Source organism: Octopus bimaculoides, chromosome 8 (genome assembly GCF_001194135.2).
Source record: "Octopus bimaculoides isolate UCB-OBI-ISO-001 chromosome 8, ASM119413v2, whole genome shotgun sequence".
In the NCBI taxonomy this organism is placed as follows: domain Eukaryota; kingdom Metazoa; phylum Mollusca; class Cephalopoda; order Octopoda; family Octopodidae; genus Octopus; species Octopus bimaculoides.
In genome coordinates, this window is record NC_068988.1 from 53,149,587 (window position 1) to 53,173,017 (window position 23,431).

The 23,431-nt window shown below is 36.3% G+C and overlaps 2 protein-coding genes and 1 long non-coding RNA gene across 5 annotated transcripts in view; 2 read left to right on the forward strand and 1 right to left on the reverse strand.

Moving 5' to 3' along the window:
* Window positions 1-23,431, forward strand: part of LOC106874433 (mutS protein homolog 5) — a 251,549-nt gene that overhangs the window by 153,466 nt on the left and 74,652 nt on the right. For all 3 annotated transcript variants that reach the window (XM_052970104.1, XM_052970105.1, XM_052970106.1), the window contains exons 4-5: window positions 13,823-13,946; window positions 19,896-19,976. In XM_052970104.1, coding sequence (XP_052826064.1) covers window positions 13,823-13,946; window positions 19,896-19,976 — 205 coding nt within the window. The remainder of the gene's footprint in view (window positions 1-13,822; window positions 13,947-19,895; window positions 19,977-23,431) is intronic.
* LOC106874428 (growth arrest and DNA damage-inducible protein GADD45 beta) overlaps window positions 1-23,431 on the forward strand; it is a 371,959-nt gene that overhangs the window by 149,905 nt on the left and 198,623 nt on the right. The gene's annotated exons all lie outside the window — the stretch shown is intronic.
* LOC128248576 (uncharacterized) overlaps window positions 4,440-23,431 on the reverse strand; it is a 29,026-nt gene continuing 10,034 nt past the window's right edge. Inside the window, exons 2-3 of the long non-coding RNA XR_008264754.1 lie at window positions 18,772-18,887; window positions 4,440-4,637 (exon numbers count right to left, since the gene is read on the reverse strand). This is a non-coding gene — a long non-coding RNA (uncharacterized LOC128248576). The remainder of the gene's footprint in view (window positions 4,638-18,771; window positions 18,888-23,431) is intronic.

The window sequence follows — 23,431 nt, forward strand, 5'->3', positions numbered from 1 at the left end:
TATATATAGTGTCAGTGTATCATATATCCAAAATAGAAGCACACTCTAAAGTATAGAGCAATAATGTACTTATATTCAGTTGTATCCAGTCATACAGTGACCAATGGTTTTGCATCCATAAGGCACTTAGCCCTATGGATGACTCAGCAGAGCCTATTGGCGGAGTGTGTACTCCTCTTCAAACTGGAGGCATATGCCCTTCACCATCAGAGTCTGATGTGTCATCCATAAGGCTAAGCACCTTATGGATGTGAAACCATTGGTCACTCTGTGACTGGACATATGCTTATATATATATTTATATATATATATACATACAACAGGTTTCTTCTGTGTGTTAGTGTATGTGTGTGTATGTATGTTTATACCCACCACTTGACAACCAGTATTGGTTTATTTACATCCCTGTGACTAAGTGTTTCAACATAAAAGGTCCATAGAATAAGGCAGTGAGCTGGTGAAATAGTTAGCACGCCGCGCGAAATGCTTAGCAGTATTTCGTCTGCCCTGAGTTCAAATTTCACCGATGTCGACTTTGCCTTTCATCCTTTCAGGGTCGATAAATTAAGTACCAGTTACGCACTGGAGTTGATGTAATCGACTTAATCACTCTGTCTGTCCTTGTTTGTCCCCTTTATGTTTAGCCCCTTGTGGGCAATAAAGAAATAAGAATAAGTGCAGAGCTTTTAAAACAAAAAAGTGCTGGGCTCCATTTGTTTGACTAAAACCCTTTGAGGTAATGCTCTAGCATGGCCACAGTCTAGTGTCTGAAACAACTTAAACATAAAACATTGATTATTATTTTTGAAGTGAAGATATTTTTAAGTAAATCTTTTTCCAAAGCTGACCGAGTGATCAAATGGAAAGTTATGGATGTCAGTTGGGTTTTATCGTTTTATTTTATTTGTTAAAATCCCATTGAAGCTAACTTTAATTTTAATCTGTTCAGGGGTCAGTAAAATAAAGTGCCAGTCAAGAGCTTGTGTTGTTTTAATAAACTACACTCTTCCCCCACCACCCTCCAAATTTCTGGCCCTGGATCAATCGTGGAAATTATTATTTAACTAGGCAATTTGTATCAGTTATATTTTTATTTGAGTATATAGTATTTAACTTACATTTTGTCTAATAATGTATAGGGAGGGAGTAGAGGAGCTTGTGTAAAGGCCAAATTGATAATGAGGACAACGGCGTTGGTGGCGGTGCTGGTGCTGCTGCTGTTGCTGATGCTTATGGTGGTGTTGGTAATGGTGGCGTCAGTGTTGGTGGTTATGTATTTGTGTGTATGTGCTGGTATTCGAAGATTATTACATTGTACACTTATCTACTTTGTGTGTGTATGTGTGGCTGTATATGTGTGTGTTATGTTACACTGTACAACACAAACTGTAGAAGTAGATTTGCTCTAAGATTAAATGTGGAAAAGGTGAGAATGATATATTTATTGTCCTTGTTGCTAAGCAACGCCATGTCTGACCTCACTGAACAAACCAATAATCAAAGCCGTTCCAACCATGACCACCCGATTCTTCTCTCAGACATTTAAATATCTAGCTTCATATTATCCTCTCTCATCCCTTATAAAAACTAGGATGTAATTTGAGGCAGATTTAGCTGATATTTCCCTAGATGGCTTATGAGAATAATATTTTGTGTAAAGGTCAGAGAGTGTTTAAGGGATTATTGGATGAGTGGGACATCACTGGAGAGTTTATTTCAAACACTACCTAAATTAGTGGTCACTATTTGCACCTCTCTTTTGCAGTAACCTTTTCATGTTCTGGTAGGTCAAAAAATATAATTTTAGGTACAGGCATGGTTGTGTGGTTAAGAAGCTTGCTTTGCAGCCATGTAGCTTCGGGTTCAGTCCCACTCTGTGGCACCTGAGGCAAGTGACTTATGGTAAAGCCCCTGGTTAACCAATGCCTTGTGATTGAATTTGATTGACAGAGACTGTGTGGAAGCCTGTTGTGTGTGTGTATATATATATATATATATATATATATATATAAATCAGATCAATAAGAATGAAATGTCCAATTTTGAACTGAAAGTTTATTTTACTTTATCTCAACAAAAAGCAATGCAGTTAATCAAAGTATGCACCTAAATTATCAACACAATCTTGCCATTTTATCGGTAGTTTATTTATGCCAGCAACAAAGAATTCTGGAGAGTAAGAGGTGATAAAATCATGAAAGGCTGTTTTTGCATCTTCAGATTTGAAGTTTTTCCTGGCAAAAAATTGTCTAATGCCTGGAAAACATGATAGTCAGTTGGTGTAAAGTCTGGTGAATATGGTGGATGACAGAATACTTCCAAGTTCAATTCCTGTAACTTCAGTTGCATTCTTCGTGCAACATGTGGTCAAGCATTGTCTTGCAAGAGAATTAGCCTGTCTCTGTTGATCAATCTTGGTTGTTTAATTGCAAGTTCATTCATCATTTCATCCAACTGGTTGATGTATACATCCACTGTAATTGACTTACCAGGTTTCATGAAGCTGTAGTGAATGTCACCAGCACTGGACCACCAAACAAACACCATTAGCTTTTTTTGGTGAATATTCTTTTTTGGATTGTGCTTTGACATTTCATCTCTATCCAACCACTGTGCAGAACACTTGCTATCGTTGAAAAGAATCCATTTTTCAACACACATAACAATATGATGCAAAAATGGCTCACTTTTATGCTGTGACAGCAAAGAACAGCAAGTTTCAAGATGATGTGTCATTTGATGCTCGTTCAGTTCATGTGGTACCCACTTGTCCAGCTTCTTTACCTTGCTGATTTTCTTCAGATGGTCCAGTAGAGTTTGCTGTTAACTCATGCATAGTTTGAGATGTATCTGCTGCAACTACAGTTTCCAGCTCATCACTATCCACCTTGGTTTCAGATCTACCACGGGGCTGATTTCCAAGAGTAAAAGTCATCAGACCGGAACTTCTAAAACCATCGACATACAGTGCGCTCATTCGCTACATCTTCACCAAACACTTCATTGATGTTTAGAGCTGTCTGAGATGGATTGGTTCCATGATGGAACTCATATTCATAAACAACATGAATTTTTGATCTATCCATGGGCTCACAAAAATTGATTTACAAGAGAAAACTCACAATATAAATCAGACACCATGAATTGCATTTCAAAACGTGATGATATAACTCTTCAATGTTGTAAAACAAAGAATTGTCAGGATTAGAGTTAACAACTGTCAAACTCGATGCATAAGAAAATCGAACACTTCATTCTTAATGACTTGACATATATATATACACACACACACATATATATGTTTTTGTCTCCCCTCCACCATTTGGCAACTGGTGTTGGTTTGTTTATGCCTCAGTAACTTTGTGGTTTTCCAAAAGAGACTGAATGAATAATTACTTGACTTAAAAAGTAAGCACCGGCATCAATTTGTTTGATTAAACCCCAGCATGGCCACAGTCTAAAGACTGAAATAAGTAAAAGTTTAAAGATAAAAAATAAGTGCAATTAGAACACATTTTCCAGGAGTATGACACAAGAGTATTTTCTTAACCATACATGAACCATACTTGAAGCTGAGTTTAAATGATCTATGATGCCTATTGATGATGAATAAACAACTCTGACTGATTCTAGCTTGTATGACTGTGTACTGGCAGTATAGCTGTTACAGTTGTGGTAAGCCAGTCAGAATTTATAAATGAACTAAATTGCACTTCATTAAAATGCTTATAGTAAACTGTGAGTTACAGGGTAAAACTGGAGAAACAATAATTTGCTGACCTATCAAACCCTTATATTAATAAAAACCCAATCTAAAAATGTGGATGACGTAAGTATGAGTAGTAACGATATAATTTACAGTATAATTAGTAATTTAACCCGTTCTATGATATTTGCTTTTAAACACTGATGAGGCCGCTACTGGAAAACATTAACATGTTAGAAATCCATTCTGGTCTCTCCTTTATTTGCTTTCCAGCAAAGCAAGTCGTTAATTCTTATCACCTAAAAGGTTTGAAACAACAACCTTGCAGTTACTAATCATAGCTGTTTCTTCTGAGTTGCCAAGTCTTTGTGTGGAGTTTGATGTCAGTTCATACACATTATAACACAGTTGTCTCTGTTTGATCTCTCACTCTAAAAGGAATCTGATGAAGTAGAAAATAAAATTGCTTTGATAGCAAAATCTACTTAAAAAGCTTTTCTTTTTTATAGTCTACTTTTCTACTGCAGCTTGGGTCATGTATGAGTCACCAGTTCTGTTTTTTTTTTTATATACACTGTCAGACAGTGATGTAAATTTACTAACATGATGTCTGTCCTCAAGTCATCTGAAGCTGTACATTTCCACAATCAGTCTTCACAAACACAGAAAATAGTCACACTATCATTTTAGTTTATTAAAATGTATACAATTAGTCAAAATATTTTTACTGTCAAATACTCAAGAGTAACATGTTAAATTCTTAGCTCACTTGAGTTTAAAAGTCTGTTTCAATTTTCAGTTGGAATAAATCACTCTTCTCATGCTGCTGATATTACTAAGAATATATCATGTAACTTTCAAACATTTCTCTTTCCAATATTTCTTGTTTGTTTGATGCTTAGTATGGGGTGCAGTTGAAAGTATTATTCCTCTGTAAAAAATTTAAAAAAAGAGTTTTTATTGTTATTTTAATGTTTTTCATTTTTAATTGAATGACAAAAATGTTGTGGGTATTTAGATTTCCCCTTGTCATGTAGAACTTCAACAAGGACAAGCTTGCCACCATTATAACCCAAGAACTATTGCTGCTCATACTTTTTAATTATTGCCCCCTGCCTCTTTTGTTAACTCTTTCTCAGCACTTCCTTGCTATGATTCATCAAAATTAAGTTCATCACATGTAGATATAGATATTTATATGCATGTAATTCAGGAAGTTACTTAATACTACAAGAACGGTGTCTATTTAATGCATGCATGGGAATACTCACAAATTTTGACAATGTCTTCTAAATTTTATTTTTGCTTATGGCTTATAATTCAAATGCATAAGTGATATATATTTGGTTCAGTTTATTTACTTATTTATATTTTGAAGCTTGTTGTTGTTGTTGTTATTGTGGTTGTTGTTGTAGTTATGATTGTGGCTAACAAGCAGTTTATCGTAATATGACATTTATTATTTTTTAAGTTAATATTTAACTAGGAGACAAAGACTAAAATTAACTGTACAGATGCATCTATCACTTTCCTCACTGCTCCTTCTGTTTCTATTATCCATGTAAAGTTTTCCATCTCACCCAGGATGTGGTATCTGGATTCCTGCAGTTGTAGTCAAGAATTTGCATCTTAGTTAGCTTACATGAAATGATGTTTTTCATATTAGGGCTGCAGCTATAGTAAACTTATATGGAATATCTGTTGAAGATTTTGCTATATCTATGGCTATTAGGGAAATGTTTATCTATCAGGGCTAAAATATTTTACCTGCATTAGTAACACGATCTCTGCCATCAAACCAAATGAAAAACTTAGCTATATGCACAGTCTTGTCATTCCTCTATTATCACTGAAAACCTAATAGCTAACATTAGTAGTAGGATCTGTAACTTTTCCTCTAAAGAAATTTTTGATAAGCCTACTGGCTACTATAGTAGTACGTGGCCAACAGTGATTTTTTATACAAAATATTATACACCCAAATCTAAAAATATACCAAGCTGAGAAATAGACCTAGGAAAGTAATATACCATCATTATGGTCATCATCGTCATTATTTAATGTCCATTTTCCATATTGGCATGGGTTGGACAGTTTGACAGGACCCAGTAAGCCACAGGGCTGCATTGTGCTCCATGTCAGTTTTGGCATGGTTTCTATGGCTGGATGTCCTTCCTAATGCTAACCACTTTACAATGTGTACTGGGTGCTGTTTTTGTGCCTTCAACACTAGAGGGGTTGCTAAATAATTTGTAAGAAAAGAAAGAACAACAATAGAGATAAAGGAAAAAAGCCGTTTGAACTAAGTGAGGGGAGAATTTGAGAGGGTGGAATGGTGATTTTATACCAGGGACTAGCAGTTATAGGTGTCTTGCTACAGAGAAGATACATGGCTACATGTCATTCATATAAAGGTGGGCGGGAATATCTGGGTAAAGCTAAAGTGGTAGTGATAGGGTGCCAGAGCAAAACCCTGAAGAAACAAGAGATCGTACAAGCAGTGGATCAGCTGTGGATTGGCAGTGGATCAGCAGTGTATTGGCAGTTGGAGAGTGTGAAGGGAGAATACCAGATGGTTAAAGATGGGAGTAGAAGTGATTGTAGTGAGTGATGACAGGAGTGGATGTGCAGTTTGATGAGGATTATCAGTATGAGCAGAGGAGTGGTGGTAAGATGAGAGAGATAGGAGTGGCTTAGGGATGGTACTTCAGGAGGTAGGCATAAAAGCAGTGGGCAGGGAAATGTAGAAGTACATAAAGGGCAGGCATAGTGAATGGGTGTGGTGGCAAACATGAGAGGGTGCTGGGAATGATAGCCAATATGCAAGGTGTTAAGATGAAGCTTAATAGAGGAGTGGTGGTGGTGGTGGAGAAGTGGGAAAACAGTGGTAAATGCTACCAGGTCATATTCATTTATGATTGATGGGTATGGTTGCTTTGTCTGTTTATATGTATTTGTGTATATACATATATATAAACAAATACATATGTGTGTGTATGCAGATATGTGTATGTGTGTGTGTATATATATATATATATATATATATAGAGAGAGAGAGAGAGAGAGAGAGAGAGAGATAAATATATATACATGTATATGTACATATATATATGTATGTATGTATATATGTATGTATATGTATGTATGTGTATGTATGTATGTATGTATGTATGAATATATATATATCAAATTCGGTTATGGGAAATGTTTTGAATATGCAAATAAAGTTCCTATTCCATTATGCTGGCCACAGTCTAATGATACTAACTGGTGAACCAGGTTTTTGGGTTGCATCAAGCTGTACTGATATAATGTAGGATAAATATAATAATAATAACAATAATCCTTGAATGGAATTTATTAACATTTAATGCATCGCTACATGTGTTTCCAGAAACCACATGTCTCTTAAGATCACAGTCCATATTCCCGGGATGATTCCAGTGTAGTCTGCAGTATCCGTGGACATTGGGTAAATCATCTTCATGGATTCATTCTTCAGATTACACTGTAATCATCCCAGCAATATAGACTACTCGTAAGAGACATGCGATTTGTGGAAACGCATGTAGCGATGCATTAAATACATTTATAAATTTCATTCTAGGATTATTATCATTACTATATATATATGTACACACACACACACACACACACATCATCATCACCATCATCATCATCATCGTTTAATGTCTGCTTTCCATGCTGGCATGGGTTGGACAGCTTGACTGAAGACTTGCAAGCCAGGTGGCTGCACCAGGCTCCAATATGATCTGGCAAGGTTTCTACAGCTGGATGCCCTTCCTAATGCCAACCACTCCGAGAGTGTGTGTAGTGGGTGCTTTTTACATGCCACCAGCATGGGAGCCAGCCAAATGGCACTGGCATCAATCATGCTCGAATGGTGCTTTCTATGTGCCACTGGCATTGGCCACAACTACGAATTCACTTGACTGACCAGGATTTCTCAAGCATAGCATATTGCCCAACAATTGAAGGGTACTTTTTAAACTGGCCAGTTATGTGACACTTGCATCAGTCATGGCGACAATCTCCCTTAGCTTGTTGAGTCCTCTCAAGCACAACATATCTCCAGAGGTTTCACTTGCTTCTCATTGCCTCTGTGAGACCCAACGTTCAATGGTCATGCTTCACCACCTAATCCCATGTTTTCCTGGGTCTACCTCTTCCACAGGTTCCCTCTACTGTTAGGGTGTGACACTTTTTCACACAGCTGTCCTCATCTATATGCAACACATGACCATACCAGTGCAGTCATCTCTTGCACACCACATCTGATGCTTCTTATGTCCAACTTTTCTGAGTGAACCAGAGCAACATGAAATAAAGTAATTTGCTCAAAAACACAACACACAGCCCAGTCTAGGAATTGAACTCACTACCCCATGATTGTGAGCCCGACACTCTAATCACTGGGCCATGTGCCATCACTATACACACACACACACACACACACACACACACACACACACACTCACTCACTCACACACATATATATCTATAATTATTTCAAATTTTTTTCCACAAGGGCCGCTTGGGGAGGTGGGGATGTGTGTAACTGGTACTGGATGAAAGGCAAAGTCAACCTCGGTGGAATATGAACTCGGAACATAGTGGCAGACGAAATAATGCCAAGCATTTCACCCGGCGTGCTAATAATTCTGCTAGCTCACCCTATATATATATATTATATTTAAAAAATACAAAATGGGACAAGAACACAAAACATCCAGACAGTTAGGTGATACAAAAATGGACAACAAAACATCCAGATAGACGATACAAAGAAAACAATGACAGGTCATTCAAAGTTTTCTTTCCTCAGTCGAGTACCAGATTATCTTTGCAATTTTGGCTGATTATACTTGAGATTGTTCCAATCTGGCCAGCCCCAAGGAAAAAACTAAGCTAAGAGCATTAGATTCCTTGGAAGAAAGCAGCGAATGTATACAAAAGCAAGGACGGAAAAAAAACGGACAATGTTACACAAATGTAATAAAATGATAACAGGACATAGCAACAGGTGAACTTCTATGCAGTATCCTTTTACCAATTTCATTGATAGAGCATTGGCTGGCCTGAGACTAAAGTAAAGGACATGCAGCAAGATAGATGTCAAAAGGTATGTGGTAAGAAAGCAAACTCTGTATCCACACATCCTTGCCTGTTTATCAGAAATCAGTAAAGAAGCATTTTGGGTTAAGCCTTTAGCATTCATATTTCTCTGTCAAATGTAATGCTTATTTATTCACAGTTTTGAATCAATCATACATTATCTCATAGCTTCAAGATTATGATTGTTCAGTTTTAGAATGACATTGTAGGGTAAGCATGAGAAGCTAGATCAGGCTACTTTGAATCTAAAACAGAATGGATATTTGGGCCAGATATGGCAGATTTAAATGTTAAAGTGTTAAAGAGAAAATTAGTTGTTGTCATTGTCATTTTCGATGTTATTGTTTCTGTGTAGTTTCATTTATCCCTGACCTAGGAGACCTAAGCCTGAACATTGAGTTGTTTGATATAAGGAAGCTATCTTGAAACAGTCTTACTGCAAGGCATTTTGGGCAAGTGTCTTCTACTATAGCCTCAAGCCAGTAAAAGCCTTGTGAGTGGGTTTGGTAGATGCTCATTGTGCGTGTGTGTGAGTTGAGACTTTGGATGAATATGCTCTGCTATAGCCCCAGGCTGATCAGTGTCTTGGAAATGAATTTGGTAACTGTCCATTGTTTGTGTGTGTGTGTGTGTGTGTGTGTGTGTGTGTGTGTGTGTTCCTTTGTCTTGATATTTGGAAGCTAATTATAAACTGTTCATAAAGCTGTTTGTAAAAAAAAAAATGATGTCAGTTCTCTGTAATCTGTGAAAATATGTCGAACTAATGAATCGTTCATGTTGAAAGGATCAGAGGAAATATTATCATACTTGGAAACAGATGAAGTTTGGCCACAAGAAGAATATCCAGCCATCACAAGTCTTGTCTAACCCACCAACCAGCATGTACACTATCACAAGTCTCATCTGATCCATTAGAAAGCATGGAAAAGTTGATGCTAAAACAACGATGGTGGCTGACTTTAGAAGAAACAGTTTATTATTAATACAAATGGTGTGAAAATTAAGTTTCTTAGGATATATGTTATTTGTTCTATCATTAAAGAAAACTATAGCTAATATTTCTGTTATAGTCCAGAAACTCGAAGAGATGGGAGTTCCTCTCGTCAGTCTTGTGTTGACCTTTTACTTGCTTCAGTCATTGGACTACAGCCATACTGGGGCATCGCCATGAAGGGTTTTAGTTGAACAAATCAGCCCTAGTGCTTATCTTTTTTTTTCAAAGTGTGGTACTTATTCTATCAGTGTCTTTTACTGAACTGCTAAGTTACAAAGACACAAACAAGCCAATACTAGTGTCAAGCAGTGGTAGGAGACAAACACACACACATCTATACATATATGATGAGTTTCTTTCAGTGTCTGTCTACCAATCCCTCTCACAAGGCTTTGGCTGGCCCAGGGATATTGTAAAAGACACATGCCTAAAGTACCATGTAGTGAGACTGAACCTGGAACCATGTGGTTGGGAAGCAAACTCTTTACTACACAGCCACATCTATGTTTATATTTCCTTAATATTTTATGAATGCAAGTAACAAAAAATATATTTATCTAATTTAAACAATGCTACTGTCTTATTTATTTATATACTCAAACAAACAATAGAAAGTAGAGAGGATCCTATTTGTTAGAGAGCTAAAAACAGCTGTAATATTCCTCCTGTCTAGATAGAGAATCAGTTATTGATTTGTTAGGTTCAACTGTTATGGACTGGCTCCCAGTCTTGCAAAGTACCATTAAAAACAGTGACATTTATTAATTTTTAAGTTGATGACAGTTGTAGCCTAACCCCCCATTGTCATTGTACTCTGGTGTTCTCTCAGTTGTACATAGTCTGTGTGTTATATCTCCAAACTAGACAAAGAAAAACTAGACAACTATTAGAGTCTCATAAAGATTTATCTTCTTTCATCTACTAAAGAAAAAAATAAAAAGAGATACATTATACTTTATCATTGATTTCATTTTATAGCAGTTTTAAATTCTACCACTGAAACCATATATCTTTTTTTTTTTTTTTTGGATTTGTCTTCTAATTTTTTTATTTTTATGTTTCCTTTCTCTCTTTTGTGTGCAAAGCTAGCAGTAAAAGAATGTTAAAAGCGCCAGACAAATAATAGAGAATTAATTGGGGAAAGATTCCTGATTGGGACAGAAAAACAAGTTGATAGCTCTTCTTCTCATCACATTTAGCATCAACCTCTTCCTGAGAGACATTTTACATTTTTCACTTTTTATTTTAAGTTGTTTCATTTATTTCTTATTTTTATTTTTAGCATTTTTATCTTCTTTGTTTTAAAGTTCATTTCTTTAAAAAGTCAGTCAGATATTTGAACTATCTTAAATTAGTTTTTCACTTTCATATTAATTTAAATTTTATGTCTAATCTTGTTCAAAGAGAGATTTTTTTAAAAATCTGTTTGTTTTTTTAATTTTAATTTTTATTTTCCATTTTTTTAATTTTGTTTTATTTTATTTTTTCTATCTTAAATCTAATTTGTACTTGAAATAAGTGAAATTCTGAAATATGCTATTCGTAACATGAAGAACCTCTTCAATAAAGAGAAAATATGATAATAACATTTTCCATTTATCAAACAGTTATTATTTTTGATTATCTTAAAGGGGGAAAAATGTTCTATACATTTTCCTTACACATTAACGACCCAATGCTTAATTGTATCTCGCTAATTCATACTTTGATTATCTTATAAGACATTTTATATTTTTACTATAAATCATGTTCATTTATCAATGCACAAGGTATTCTATATCTACATACTAACAAGATTAAAAAGCCAGAAACAGTCTAAATCCATCTCAATATTCTTACATATTCTATTTAAAGCCCTTTTACAGCTACCACAGCAGAAAAGACTCAAAAATGTCTTTTTCTTTTTAAACAATTAACAATAATTTTCAAGTGGAGTATAATTGTTTCAATTGTTAAGGATTCTCTTCAGGGAGAAAAAGGATGAGAAGTGGAATTAATAAAAACAGGCCACTTAGTTTTGAATTTTTCTCTTTTGCTTGGGAAATATCCCCTGTTCATTCTTCTCCACTGTACAATGAACTAGAACTGTTCTGTAGCACTTCTAGACAATTGATAGCATTGAATAGTCTCATTTGTTTAGGGAGTCTGTTCATGTAGAAAAAGGCTTTGTTGAGATAAAATACAATGTCAGTCTCTTTAAAAAGGGTACCACTGACACTTGTCATTCATTCTCTCTTTTTTTTTTCTTTTTTTTATTTAATGAATTTCAGTGAAGAGACATCATCATCATCATCATCATCATCATCATCATCATCAATATTGTTATTTTTATTGCCTTTGCTTCTTCCTCCACCATTGATACAACACCACCACACTAACATCACCACCAACACCATCATACTATCACAGCTACCACCAACAGTCTACTACCATTTCAGCCTTTGCCACAAATACCATTGCCACCACTACCACCCCCTAAATTCTTAATATCACTATCACAAGCATTTTTCCACTACCATCATTGCCACCAATTTTACCACTGCCACTACTAACACCATAGTTATTACCACTACCACTATCCCCTCCAGTATCCCTACCATTAATTTCGTTACAACTACCATCACCACTACCATCAGTTTAAACTGTTTTCTTTTCCCCTTGTATCATTGAGTTAGATGAAGTAGGGTTGAGGTAGGAGTAAGTGTTAATCTCAGTGATTAAAATATTGCTTAAAAGACTGAAAAAGATAATTAAAAATGTTCTTTCACAAATTTATGGGGCATTTGTTCTGTGTTTGCATGGGTTGGATAAAGCTGCAAAGTAAACTCTGTACAGTGATGAGAGTGTCTTTAAGAATTCCATGAGCTTAGTTGCCATGAGGACTGAAAAATTTAATGCTTTTGGCTTTTGCTTTTCATTTTGAGAATAAGAAAGAGAGACAGAGAGAAGGAGAGAATGATGTTGATATTCCAAGCTGACAGCTTTGAGGTGGCAGAACCATTAGCATGCTGGACAAAATGCTTAAAATGCCTGACTGTCTGCCTACATTCTGAGTTGAAATTCCACAGAGGTTGACTTTGTCTTCTTCCCTTTTGGGGTCAATAGAATAAGTACCAGTTGAGTACTGGGATCAATGTAATCTACTAGTCCCCCTACTAGTAGGATGGATATTCTAGGCTAGTAATTAATAAAAGGATTGAAATAATTTTTTTCATCGTTTACCATGCTGTCATGTCTGTCTCTCTTCCCCAGACAGAAGACAAAAGTCCAAAATGTTACATTTTTCACCTTGTATGGCAATCAAACATATTAAAAGCTTCTGTAAACTCTACATTTAAATTAACATTGACTATTAGATTCCTCACTTTGCTCTATGTAGCTTTCTTCAGATTTATTTCATTGTACAATAAGCATTTATATTCTATTAGAATTGCAATTACAAAACATTAAAAAAATACTGATTTTTAATTGTTTTTATGCAATTTTTATTTATTGATTCCTTATATAAGCATAAGACTGGTAATTTGTAGTGTATATGTATAACACACCACCTGATTTTAGCACCAACATCTGGTCCTTTTTGACACTTGAGTTGAATTTACTCCATTGTAGCATTTGGTTTAGACCACTGGTTCCCTTGCCACCTATGGTTTTTATCACATGCAGATATTTAGGCTGTGTATCAACTATATCAATCTCACTAATCTGAAAGGACCTGTAAAAGTCATGAGAACTACCTCTCTTCACATAATTAATATATAAGCCAATTCATAAAAAATGCTAAGGTGTCTTGATCAAAATTTGAACTCAGAACATAGAGTGATAAAACTAAGTATGAAAAAGTATTCAGTTTTATACTCAACTATTTCATTAAGACTCCCTCTCTCTTCTACACACAAATATACACTCTCCTACATGCATATACACACTTTAATTTTATTGAGTGATCATTGATTATTTATTGCTATTTTATTTGATTATTGTAGGTATACTTAAGTGTCTTTTGGCAGAATGAACAGCTTGGTGTTGCCTGCTATGATGTAGATACAACTGAAATTAGGATGATGTTTGACACACAGGAGACTGATAACTTTTTGACATTGCTCTCAGGTAATTTCTCAGTTTCAATTTGTATCTATTGTTTCTCTTTCACTATTTCTCATTCATTTCCTCCCATATTGGTTTCAAATTTTGGCACAAGGCCAGCAGGTTTGGGGAGGGACAAAGTTGATTAAATTGACCTCATTGTTCAACTGGTACTTATTTCAATCGACCCCAAAAGGATGAAAGGCAATTCAACCCTGGTGGAATTAGAACTCAGAACGTAAAGACAGACGAAATGCTGCTAAGCATTTCGCCCGGCATGCTAACATTTCTTATTTCTTTATTGCCCACAAGGGGCTAAACATAGAGGGGCAAACAAGGACAGACAAAGGTAGGTTCCTGTATGATCATACTCTCTTGGCTATGTGTTTAAGAAGCTTGCTTTCCAACTACATGCCCACTGTGGGGCACATTGGACAAATGTTTTCTACTATAACTCCAAGCCAATCAAAGCCTTGTGAGTGGATTTGGTAGACGGAAACTAAAGGAAGCTTGTTGTGTATGTGTATGTTTGTGCTGTGTGGTAAGTAGCTTGCTTACCAACCACATGGTTCCGAGTTCATTCCGACTGCGTGGAACCTTGGGCAAGTGTCTCCTACTATAGCCTCGGGCCGACCAAATGCTTGTGAATGGATTTGGTAGACAGAAACTGAAAGAAGCCCGTCGTATATATGTATATATATATATATATATATATATTTGTGTGTCTGTGTATATGTTTGTGTTTGTCCCCCCAGCATCGCTTGACAACCAATGGTGGTGTGTTTATGTCCCCGTAACTTAGTGGTTCGACAAAAGGGACCGATAGAATAAGTACTAGGCTTCCAAAGAATAAATCCTGGGGTCGATTTGCTCGACTAAAAAAGGCGGTGCTCCAGCATGGCCACAGTCAAATGACTGAAACAAGTAAAAGAGTATATGTTCTTGTGTGTACCCTTGTCTAGATTGGCTACACCCTTGTGTAGACCCTTGTCTACAACGTGATGGTTGTATATACATCATTTTCATGCAATAAAGTTCATTTACAGTCTTCTGTGAAAAACTTTGTCTTGCTATGGGAAAATAATTAACTTGCTCGGAAACAGGTGAGGGTTGGTAACAGGAAGGGTCTCCTTCCTGAAAATATACCCATTGAATATATCCAATAAATTCTGTCCAATCTATGCAAGCATGGAAATGTGGATGTTAAAGCAATGTTGATGATGTCTCAACTTATGTTGGCTGAGCTCTTTTTGTCCTACACTCTATTAATTCTGGTGTACCTCAGAGCTCAGTTTTGTTTTCCATTTTCTTCCTTCTATACTTCAAAGATCAACTCATGATCATGTCCAACAGTGCCTGTACTTATGTAGATGATACTACTCGTTACACGTCCTTAACTTTTCCCAACCATGCATCATTCACATGCAACCTAGATATCACATGCACTGATTCCGTGAACAGAGACCTCAAAACATCATCAAAATAACATAATTGCACCTCACACCACTTAATTGCTAGCAGCATGCAATTAGAGCTTTTGAAATTGCTCCAAATGTTAGTTTTGTTACCATTGAAAACCTTTCCTGACAAAAGCACATCCTTAATAAAGCAACGACTACATCTCAGAGACTGGCCCTTATTTTCAGTGCCAGAAAGTACTTCAGACCCCATCAATTACTGACACTCTTTAATGCTCAAGTGAGATTGCATCCTAATGTATCACTATTACTGTAATCGCCAATATTAGTACCATCCTTACCACTACCACCAACTTCCCTACTATTACTACTAATAACATCATGATTGTAACCACTATCAAAGCTACTTGACAGTTTGACATAAAATCACTTACTGATATTCTTTAGCTTTTGGCCCACAAGCATTCTGGCTCCTCTTTCTGCGTTTTCTACTGATACTATAATGGCCATTGCTCTTTAGACCAAGCTGATCTCATGTTACATCCATTCAGGCACTCCTAGATGTCTTATGTCCTCTCGCTTCATCAACCATGTTGTACTCAGTACTCTGGCTCCTGCACTAACCACTATGCCCAATCCTTCCTCCCCTAATCTTCATCTCTCTGGAATTCCCTTCCTGCTCCTATCATTCCTGCAGGTGTTGACTTTAAGCAGAGCATTAATGGCATCAATGTCTTTAGTTTCAGATAGTCTACGAAGATCATGGACACTGCTTTTTCCGCTACAGCCAGCAAGTGAAAAATACAAAAAAAAATCTCTATCTCTTGCTGTTTCAAATGTCTCTGTCTATTATGTGAATAAGTAACAATTATAAATTGAATCTCTTTTCACCTACACAGTATCACCATCATCTGATATCAGGTAATTGTAGTATAAAGAAGTGGACATAAACGTATTTATCCTGAAGTTAAATTGATTCCTTTTAAAGGTTAATCTTTATTACGCATGCATCAATTGTACATGAGAATATAAGCATGGTAGTATTGACAATGTAAGTAGAAGATCTGTGATTTAGTACTGGTTTATAATCTTGCAGACTTGAAGTGATTATAAAGTATTTGAATTACACGAATGACAATGTACGACAGTGAAATGGAAACAGTGAAGGTTAGAATGCTTTGGGCAACAGTTGAAGAATGAATTGGCTCTGATGCATTCAATGTACTATGTGAAATAGTAGTGTGTGAATGCAGTTTTTGAATTACAAAAATGATTAGGTTAGCCTGTGTATGTGATGTCAGATTTTCAATCTCTTCATGCCATCTCTGTTGTCACCTTACCCAAGCCTTTGCATTAACAACTATACCAAGTCCTGCCTCTCCAAAATGTTATCCTTCTGGAATTCTCTCCTCATCTCTCAGTTTTTTTTTTTTGTTCTACAACTATCATCTTGCAACTATTGAGATAACATTATTCACATTTATCTCATTAGTGTTGAGGGTTGAGGTTGTAGAGGCCTTGAGTACAGTCCCTTCCGCCGGATTAGAGGAATTAAAAATAGAAACAGAAAAAAAAAATAGCAAAAAAAAAAAAAACAGGAGTATGAGTTGACTTGAGAAGACAAGTAAATTTAAAATACTTAGGTTTACTGGTGAAAAAATGCAGGATAAGGATCACTGTTGGATTAGTTTCTGGCAACTTTCTGGACACCCTAAATAACTTTCAACTTAGGTTTAGAACTCACACCTGCCAATAAATAGGGATTCAGTTGTTGAAAGGTAGAGATAGTGAGATATACTCTGGATCTACATGTCACATAAATCCTTGACATATTCAACGCACTGACATCACTAAAAGAAATATCAAAGCACTTGTTCAAACAAGATTTAATGTTGAATAAACAAGAAGATGGGTTCTACTGCATTGGACACTTCAACAGGGTATTAATGGAGAAAATAAGCAGGTTGATTGACTATTTTAGTCTGTAGAATACTATTTAACAGGTTACAATTTCAGATAAGGCTAGCTTATCCTAATGATTATTAGAATTAGAAGCCCTAATGAATTAGAATTGGAATTATAAATCCTAATGATTATTAGAATTAGATTATTAGATCAATGCCTCAAAAGTGGTGTAACTGTATTCATTTCTGTTCTCATCAGTTTTGGAAAAAAAGTGTACAATTTGGTAAAGTGGTTAGCATTAGGAAGGGCATCCAGCAGTAAAAACCATGTCAATGCAGACAGCAGAGCTTGGTGCAGTCCTCTGGTTCACTAGCACCTGTCAAGCCATCCAATCCATGCCAGCATGGAAGATGGATGCTAAATGAAGGTGGTAGTGGTAGTGGGTGGCAACGGTGGCAATGGGTGGTGGCAGTGGTGGTGGGCTGCTGCTGCTGCTGCCATTGTTGTTGTTTGACATTTGATAAAAATAAATGGAAAACCCAGAATGAATTATTCAATCTGATTCTGTTCTCCCACTGTATGGAGTAAACCAATAAAATCAAACGAACCCTGCATTACACCTAGTTTAAAATGGAAATTGATAGGATAGGACTACTAGAATTTGAAACAGTTATTCTGTTGCTACAAAACAACTAAAACCTATATATTACATAAGCTAACTAATTAATTTATTACAAAGAGAAAGAATTAACATAGAAATATATATAAATCAATAAAAATGACATCTTTTCAAACACTTTCAAGTCTTTGAAGATGGTGCATTTCATCATCGGAAGGACTAAGATGCCAAATTCATTGGTGCTAAAGAAAGTTATATATATAGCTTATTATTAATGACTTTTCACACTGGCAATAGGCCATAACACCAGGGAGGAGTTTTAATCAATTGTATTGACCTCTGTACATATTTGGTATTCGTTTTATCTGGTTCTTTACATCCTAGGTTCAAATCCCACAGAGGTTTGCTTTATTTTCCATCCTTTTTGAATTAATGAAATAAGTAACAGTCAAGTAATGAGGTCATTGGTATTGATTGCCCCCCCCCCCCCGTCTCCCCTCAAAATTTCTGACCTTGTGCTAAAATGTGAAACCATTTTATTGACTCTGGATTTTATTAACTTTGTTATTGCTTTGTAGTTCAAAAGTTTACTGTGCAACTATGTGACCTGGGTTTGATCTTGTTGCAAAGTATCTTGAGCAAGTGTATTCTATCATAGCTTCACATTGCAAGTAAAATTTCATAGACGGAAACTGTGGAAGCCCATTATTATCATTTTACATCTATATTCCATCTGATATGGGTCGGACGGTTTGAGAGGAGCTGGGAAGCCAGAGGACTGTGCCAGCCCCCATTGTCTGCTTTGGCACAGTTTCTCTAGCTGGATGCCTTTCCTAACATCCATATGTATGTGTATGTGCATATCTTTTGGTGAAAAATCTAAAGAACTGTTAGAAAACCTACAAACCAGTATATTTGAACAAGGCTCCTTGTGGCATTTCTTTCAGCTGAGTTTGTGCAGATAATCCATTGTCACTATCACCATCATAAATCCAGTGAACCAGTGATTGATCCAGAGAAAACCTATAACCAACAACACTATTGTTCTTAAAATGTGACATGAAAAAAAAAATAATAAACAAGAGCACTCAGAGAGTGCAAACCTCTGCCAAGGCAACACCAACATACCCTCAATGATTAGCCAGGAATTATTTTTAAAATGAGAATATCTGAAATAAACTTGACTGCTCTCACAAATGAGAACACTAAAAATGAACCCGACCACTCTCAAAAATGAAGTAAAAATATAGGAAAAATAATCCAGAATCCTTGTCCAGTACCAGATCGATCCCAAAATCTAATTAGTTTGTGCCAGTCATGAGACCAAACGTAGCTGAAAGTTTCATCTGAATCCATCCAGCGGTTCTTGAGATATCTAGTCCACGGACAAACAAACAAACACGACTGACTCTGCCTTCGCTAAGGTGGAGGTAATAAGATGTAGGCATGGCTGTGAGGGGAAAAAGCTTGCTTTGCAGCCACACTGATTTGGTTTCCATCCCAATGCATGGCACTTTGGTCAAGTGTCTTATATTATAGCCCTGAGCCAAATTCAGCTTGTGAGCAAATTTTGTGGACAGAAACTGTGTGGAAACCAATTGTATTTGTGTGTCTTTGTATATTTGTTTGTCTCCCTCACACCACTTGACAATTGGTGTTGGTTTGTTTACATCTTTGCAACTTAGTGGGTTTAGCAAAAGAGACCTCTGGATTAAGTATCAGACTTTAAAAGAATAAGTACTGGGGTCAATTTGTTCGACTAAACCCTTCAAGGTGGTGTCCAAATATAACTGCAATCTAATGACTGAAACAGTTCAAAAGTGACATCAGGAAGGGCATCAGACTGCAGAAACCAAACCAAAACAGACCATGGAACCTGGTGCAGCTCCTGACCTTGCCAGCTCCTGTCAAACCATCCAATCAATGCCAGCATAGAAAATGGATTTCGTTGATGCTGTTGCCGTTTATTTAAAATGCTACGTCAGCATATAAACTACACTGTTATTATTTTTCTCTTCTCTCTTTTTCCAGTTATTGCTCAGGTTCAACCCACCTATGTAATAATTAGTGCTAAACAAGATGAAAGGATTTTGAAAGTTTTGCAAAACTTTGGTAAGTACCATCTAGCAGCATGATTTTCTTTTAAAATATCTTATCATATTCTATATATTTACTGTAAATTTTAGAACCTACTTTTGTCATTGTTGAACAATTATTTCACCCAGGTCTGCATGCACAAGCCCGAGTAAGGTTTATTTTGTGGAAGACTTGGAAACAAACAACACTGCTTGTATGATGGTGATGCTTGTTTACAATCATCACATGATACACTCAAGCATACACTCAAACACACATACTGTTTGACCACTGGTTTTGGTGTGTTTACATCCCTGTAATTTAGTAGTTCAGCAAAAGACACTGATAGAATAAAAACCTGGCTTTAAAGAAATAAATCCTGGAGTCAAATTGTTTGACTAAAACTTTTCAAGGCAGTGTCCCACAATCAAATAGCTGAAACAAGAAAAATCAAAAAAACAGAAAGAAAAAAAAAAACAAGGATAAAATTGATAGTTCTCCCAATCTTCTCCTCCACCTGTCCCCTCCATGTTTTCTTTGGCCGACCTCACTTTCGTGGCTCCATCTATCGAATCCACTCATAAGGTTTTGGTCAGCTCAGGGCTATAGTGGAAGACATTTGCCCAAAGTGCTACTGAGTGGAATTGAGACCATAAGCTTCTCAACCTCACAGCCATACCTGTGCCTTTGTTGTCCATAAAAAACCCCTCCATTTTGGGCCAATACAGCTTGGCATCAATGACATTGTATGTGTTGCTTTCAAAACACAAAGGTCCAGAACAGAGACCCCAGTGTATATTGTGTGACAATTTTAACAATTCCACCAATCCATTATCCTTGATAGGTATTTTTTTTATTATCAATTCCAAGGGGTCCTTGATGGGATTCACACTTAGAACAAATACCACAAGGCATTCTTTCCATCTCTAGCAATTATTCTGCCAATTTACCACTTTTATTGTAAAATAATTCCAGACTTCAGCACAAATTTGAGACATAAGTAAATTCAACATTTGTTTAATTTAGAGTGTGTTGACCCAGGTGACCAGATCTGGTTTGCAAAAATCAATATTGTATTTGTCTTATTATTTTTCATGGCAGACTGGTAGAATTGTTAGCATGACAGACAAAATATTGCATGATATTTCTTCTGGCATTGCATTCTGAGTCTAAATTCCACTGAGGTCAACTTTACATTTCGTCCTTTAGGGTTTGGTAAAATAAGTGCCACTTTAGCACTGGGGTCGATGTAATTGTCTAGCCTCCTCCCCTCAAATTTTGGGCCTTGTTTCTATGGTAGAAAAGATTAATTTCCATCAAGTTTATCTTACTTTGCAAAATAGAGATCTTATTTAAAATTTTTCTTTTATCCTTCCTTCGAATGAAAAGAATGTTTTAGAAAACAGCTTAGTCTAAGACAATGGTTCCCAACCAGGGGTTTACCCCCTAGAGTCTCTGAGGGAATGGGTAGGTGAAGTCTTTTTTTGGAATGTCATACTTGAACTTAGCAAGTATGTTTTCTCTTATAAGCTAGTTTTTATTTCTTAGTTTTTTGGGGTTTGGATTTTTTTCTATATTTTAAAATCATGTTTTAATTTTAACGTTTTTATCAAGAATAAAATAGTAAATTTGTGTTCGTTTAATTTTATATTTCAGTCGCTTTTATTTAATTTTTTTTCTTGATTTTCTCATTTACTTTTATAATTTTAACGAGGTTATTTTATTCTTTCTTTTATTAAATATGCTGTCTATATGATTGTTACATTCACAAATTTTTTACTTGCTTAATAAAACTAGTCAAAACATGCATTTTCAGTTTTTCTCCTTTTTTCTCATGATTTAAAAATAATTTTCAATTGAAAATGGGAGATATAGATAATGGAAATGGGAGAGAAGCAGTGATGGTAGAATTTCAAAATTTTTGGAACCAGTGGCCTAAAACCATTAATTTTGTGGTTTCCCTATTAGTTTCAATATCTCAGTTCTTGTGTACAACTGTTCATCTACATTTTATTCTCAAGTTCTTTTGCCTTCTCAATTTATCAATTTGTCTTTCATCTTTTATTTTTTTTTACTTGTTTCGGTCTTTAGACTGTAGCCATGCTTGAGCACTGCCTTCAAGGTTTTAATCAAACAAATTGAACCCAGTACTTATGTTTTGTTTTTATTGGTCTTTTTTTACCTAATTGCTAGGTCATGGCGATGTAAACAAACCAACACTTGGTGTCAACAGTGACAGGGAACCCCCCCCCCCACATATGTGTGTATGTGTGTGTGTGCATCGGGCTTCTTTTAGTTTCCATCTACCAAATCTATTCACAAGGTTTTGGTTAACTTGGGGTTATTAGTAGAAGACACTCACCCTGAGTGCCATACAGTGGCATATATGTATGTGTCCTGGGGTTAATTTGTTTGACTAAACCCTTCAAGGTGGTGCCCCAGCATGGCTGCAATCCAATGAGTGAAACAAGTAAAGATAAAAAAGTACAAATTCTTTTTTGTTTTGGTTTTTATCTACCAACTTCACTCACAAGGATTGACTCAGCCCAGGGCTATAGTAGAAGATAGTTGCCCAAGGTGCTGTGCAGTGGGACTGTACCCAGAACCATGAGGTTGCAAAGCGCAATTCTTAACCACACAGCCATGCCTGCACTTATGTAAAGTACAAAAATATTTATATATGCTCTTCATTTGGGAATCCATTATTGTCAATTCTAATTTTGTTATGGAAGGTTGAATATTTTCTAGGGTAAAAAGCTGCCTCTTCCTCACTAATGAAGAGGTTAGTATATTGTATCCTATTGTATTCCCTGACTATTTTGTAAGTTAATCAGGAGGGATAGGGGTAGTGCCTATGATCTTTGTAGGCCCTTCCATGCAGGTAAGATTGCAGCTCATGCATAGAATATCTACAAGTAGAATGCAAGTGGGGAGAAAATTGAATGCAGGGCAGGGTTGTCTGGACCAAATGCTTGCGACATTGAATTTTGCTACAGTTTTTAAAGGAATAAGCAGTAGAGTTAAACCAGATACCATGTTACACTTACTTCCCATCCCTTTAAAATAGTGGAAGAAAAATGGACCATGGTGTGTGTGTGTTTGTGTATTAGGCACTGCTCTTCCACATTAGATTCACTAATTGCTGTTGTTGTTGTTGTTGGCTCTCTGTCGCTTACGACGTCGAGAGTTCCAGTTGATCCGATCAATGGAACAGCCTGCTCGTGAAATTAACGTGCAAGTGGCTGAGCACTCCACAGACATGTGTACCCTTAACATAGTTCTCGGGGATATTCAGCGTGACACAGTGTGACAAGGCTGGCCCTTTGAATTACAGGCACAACAGAAACAGGAAGTAAAAGAAAGTCGTGGTGAAAGAGTACAGCAGGGTTCGCCACCATCCCCTGCCAGAGCCTTGTGGAGCTTTAGGTGTTTTCGCTCAATAAACACACACAATGCCCGGTCTGGGAATCAAAACCGCGATCCTATGACCG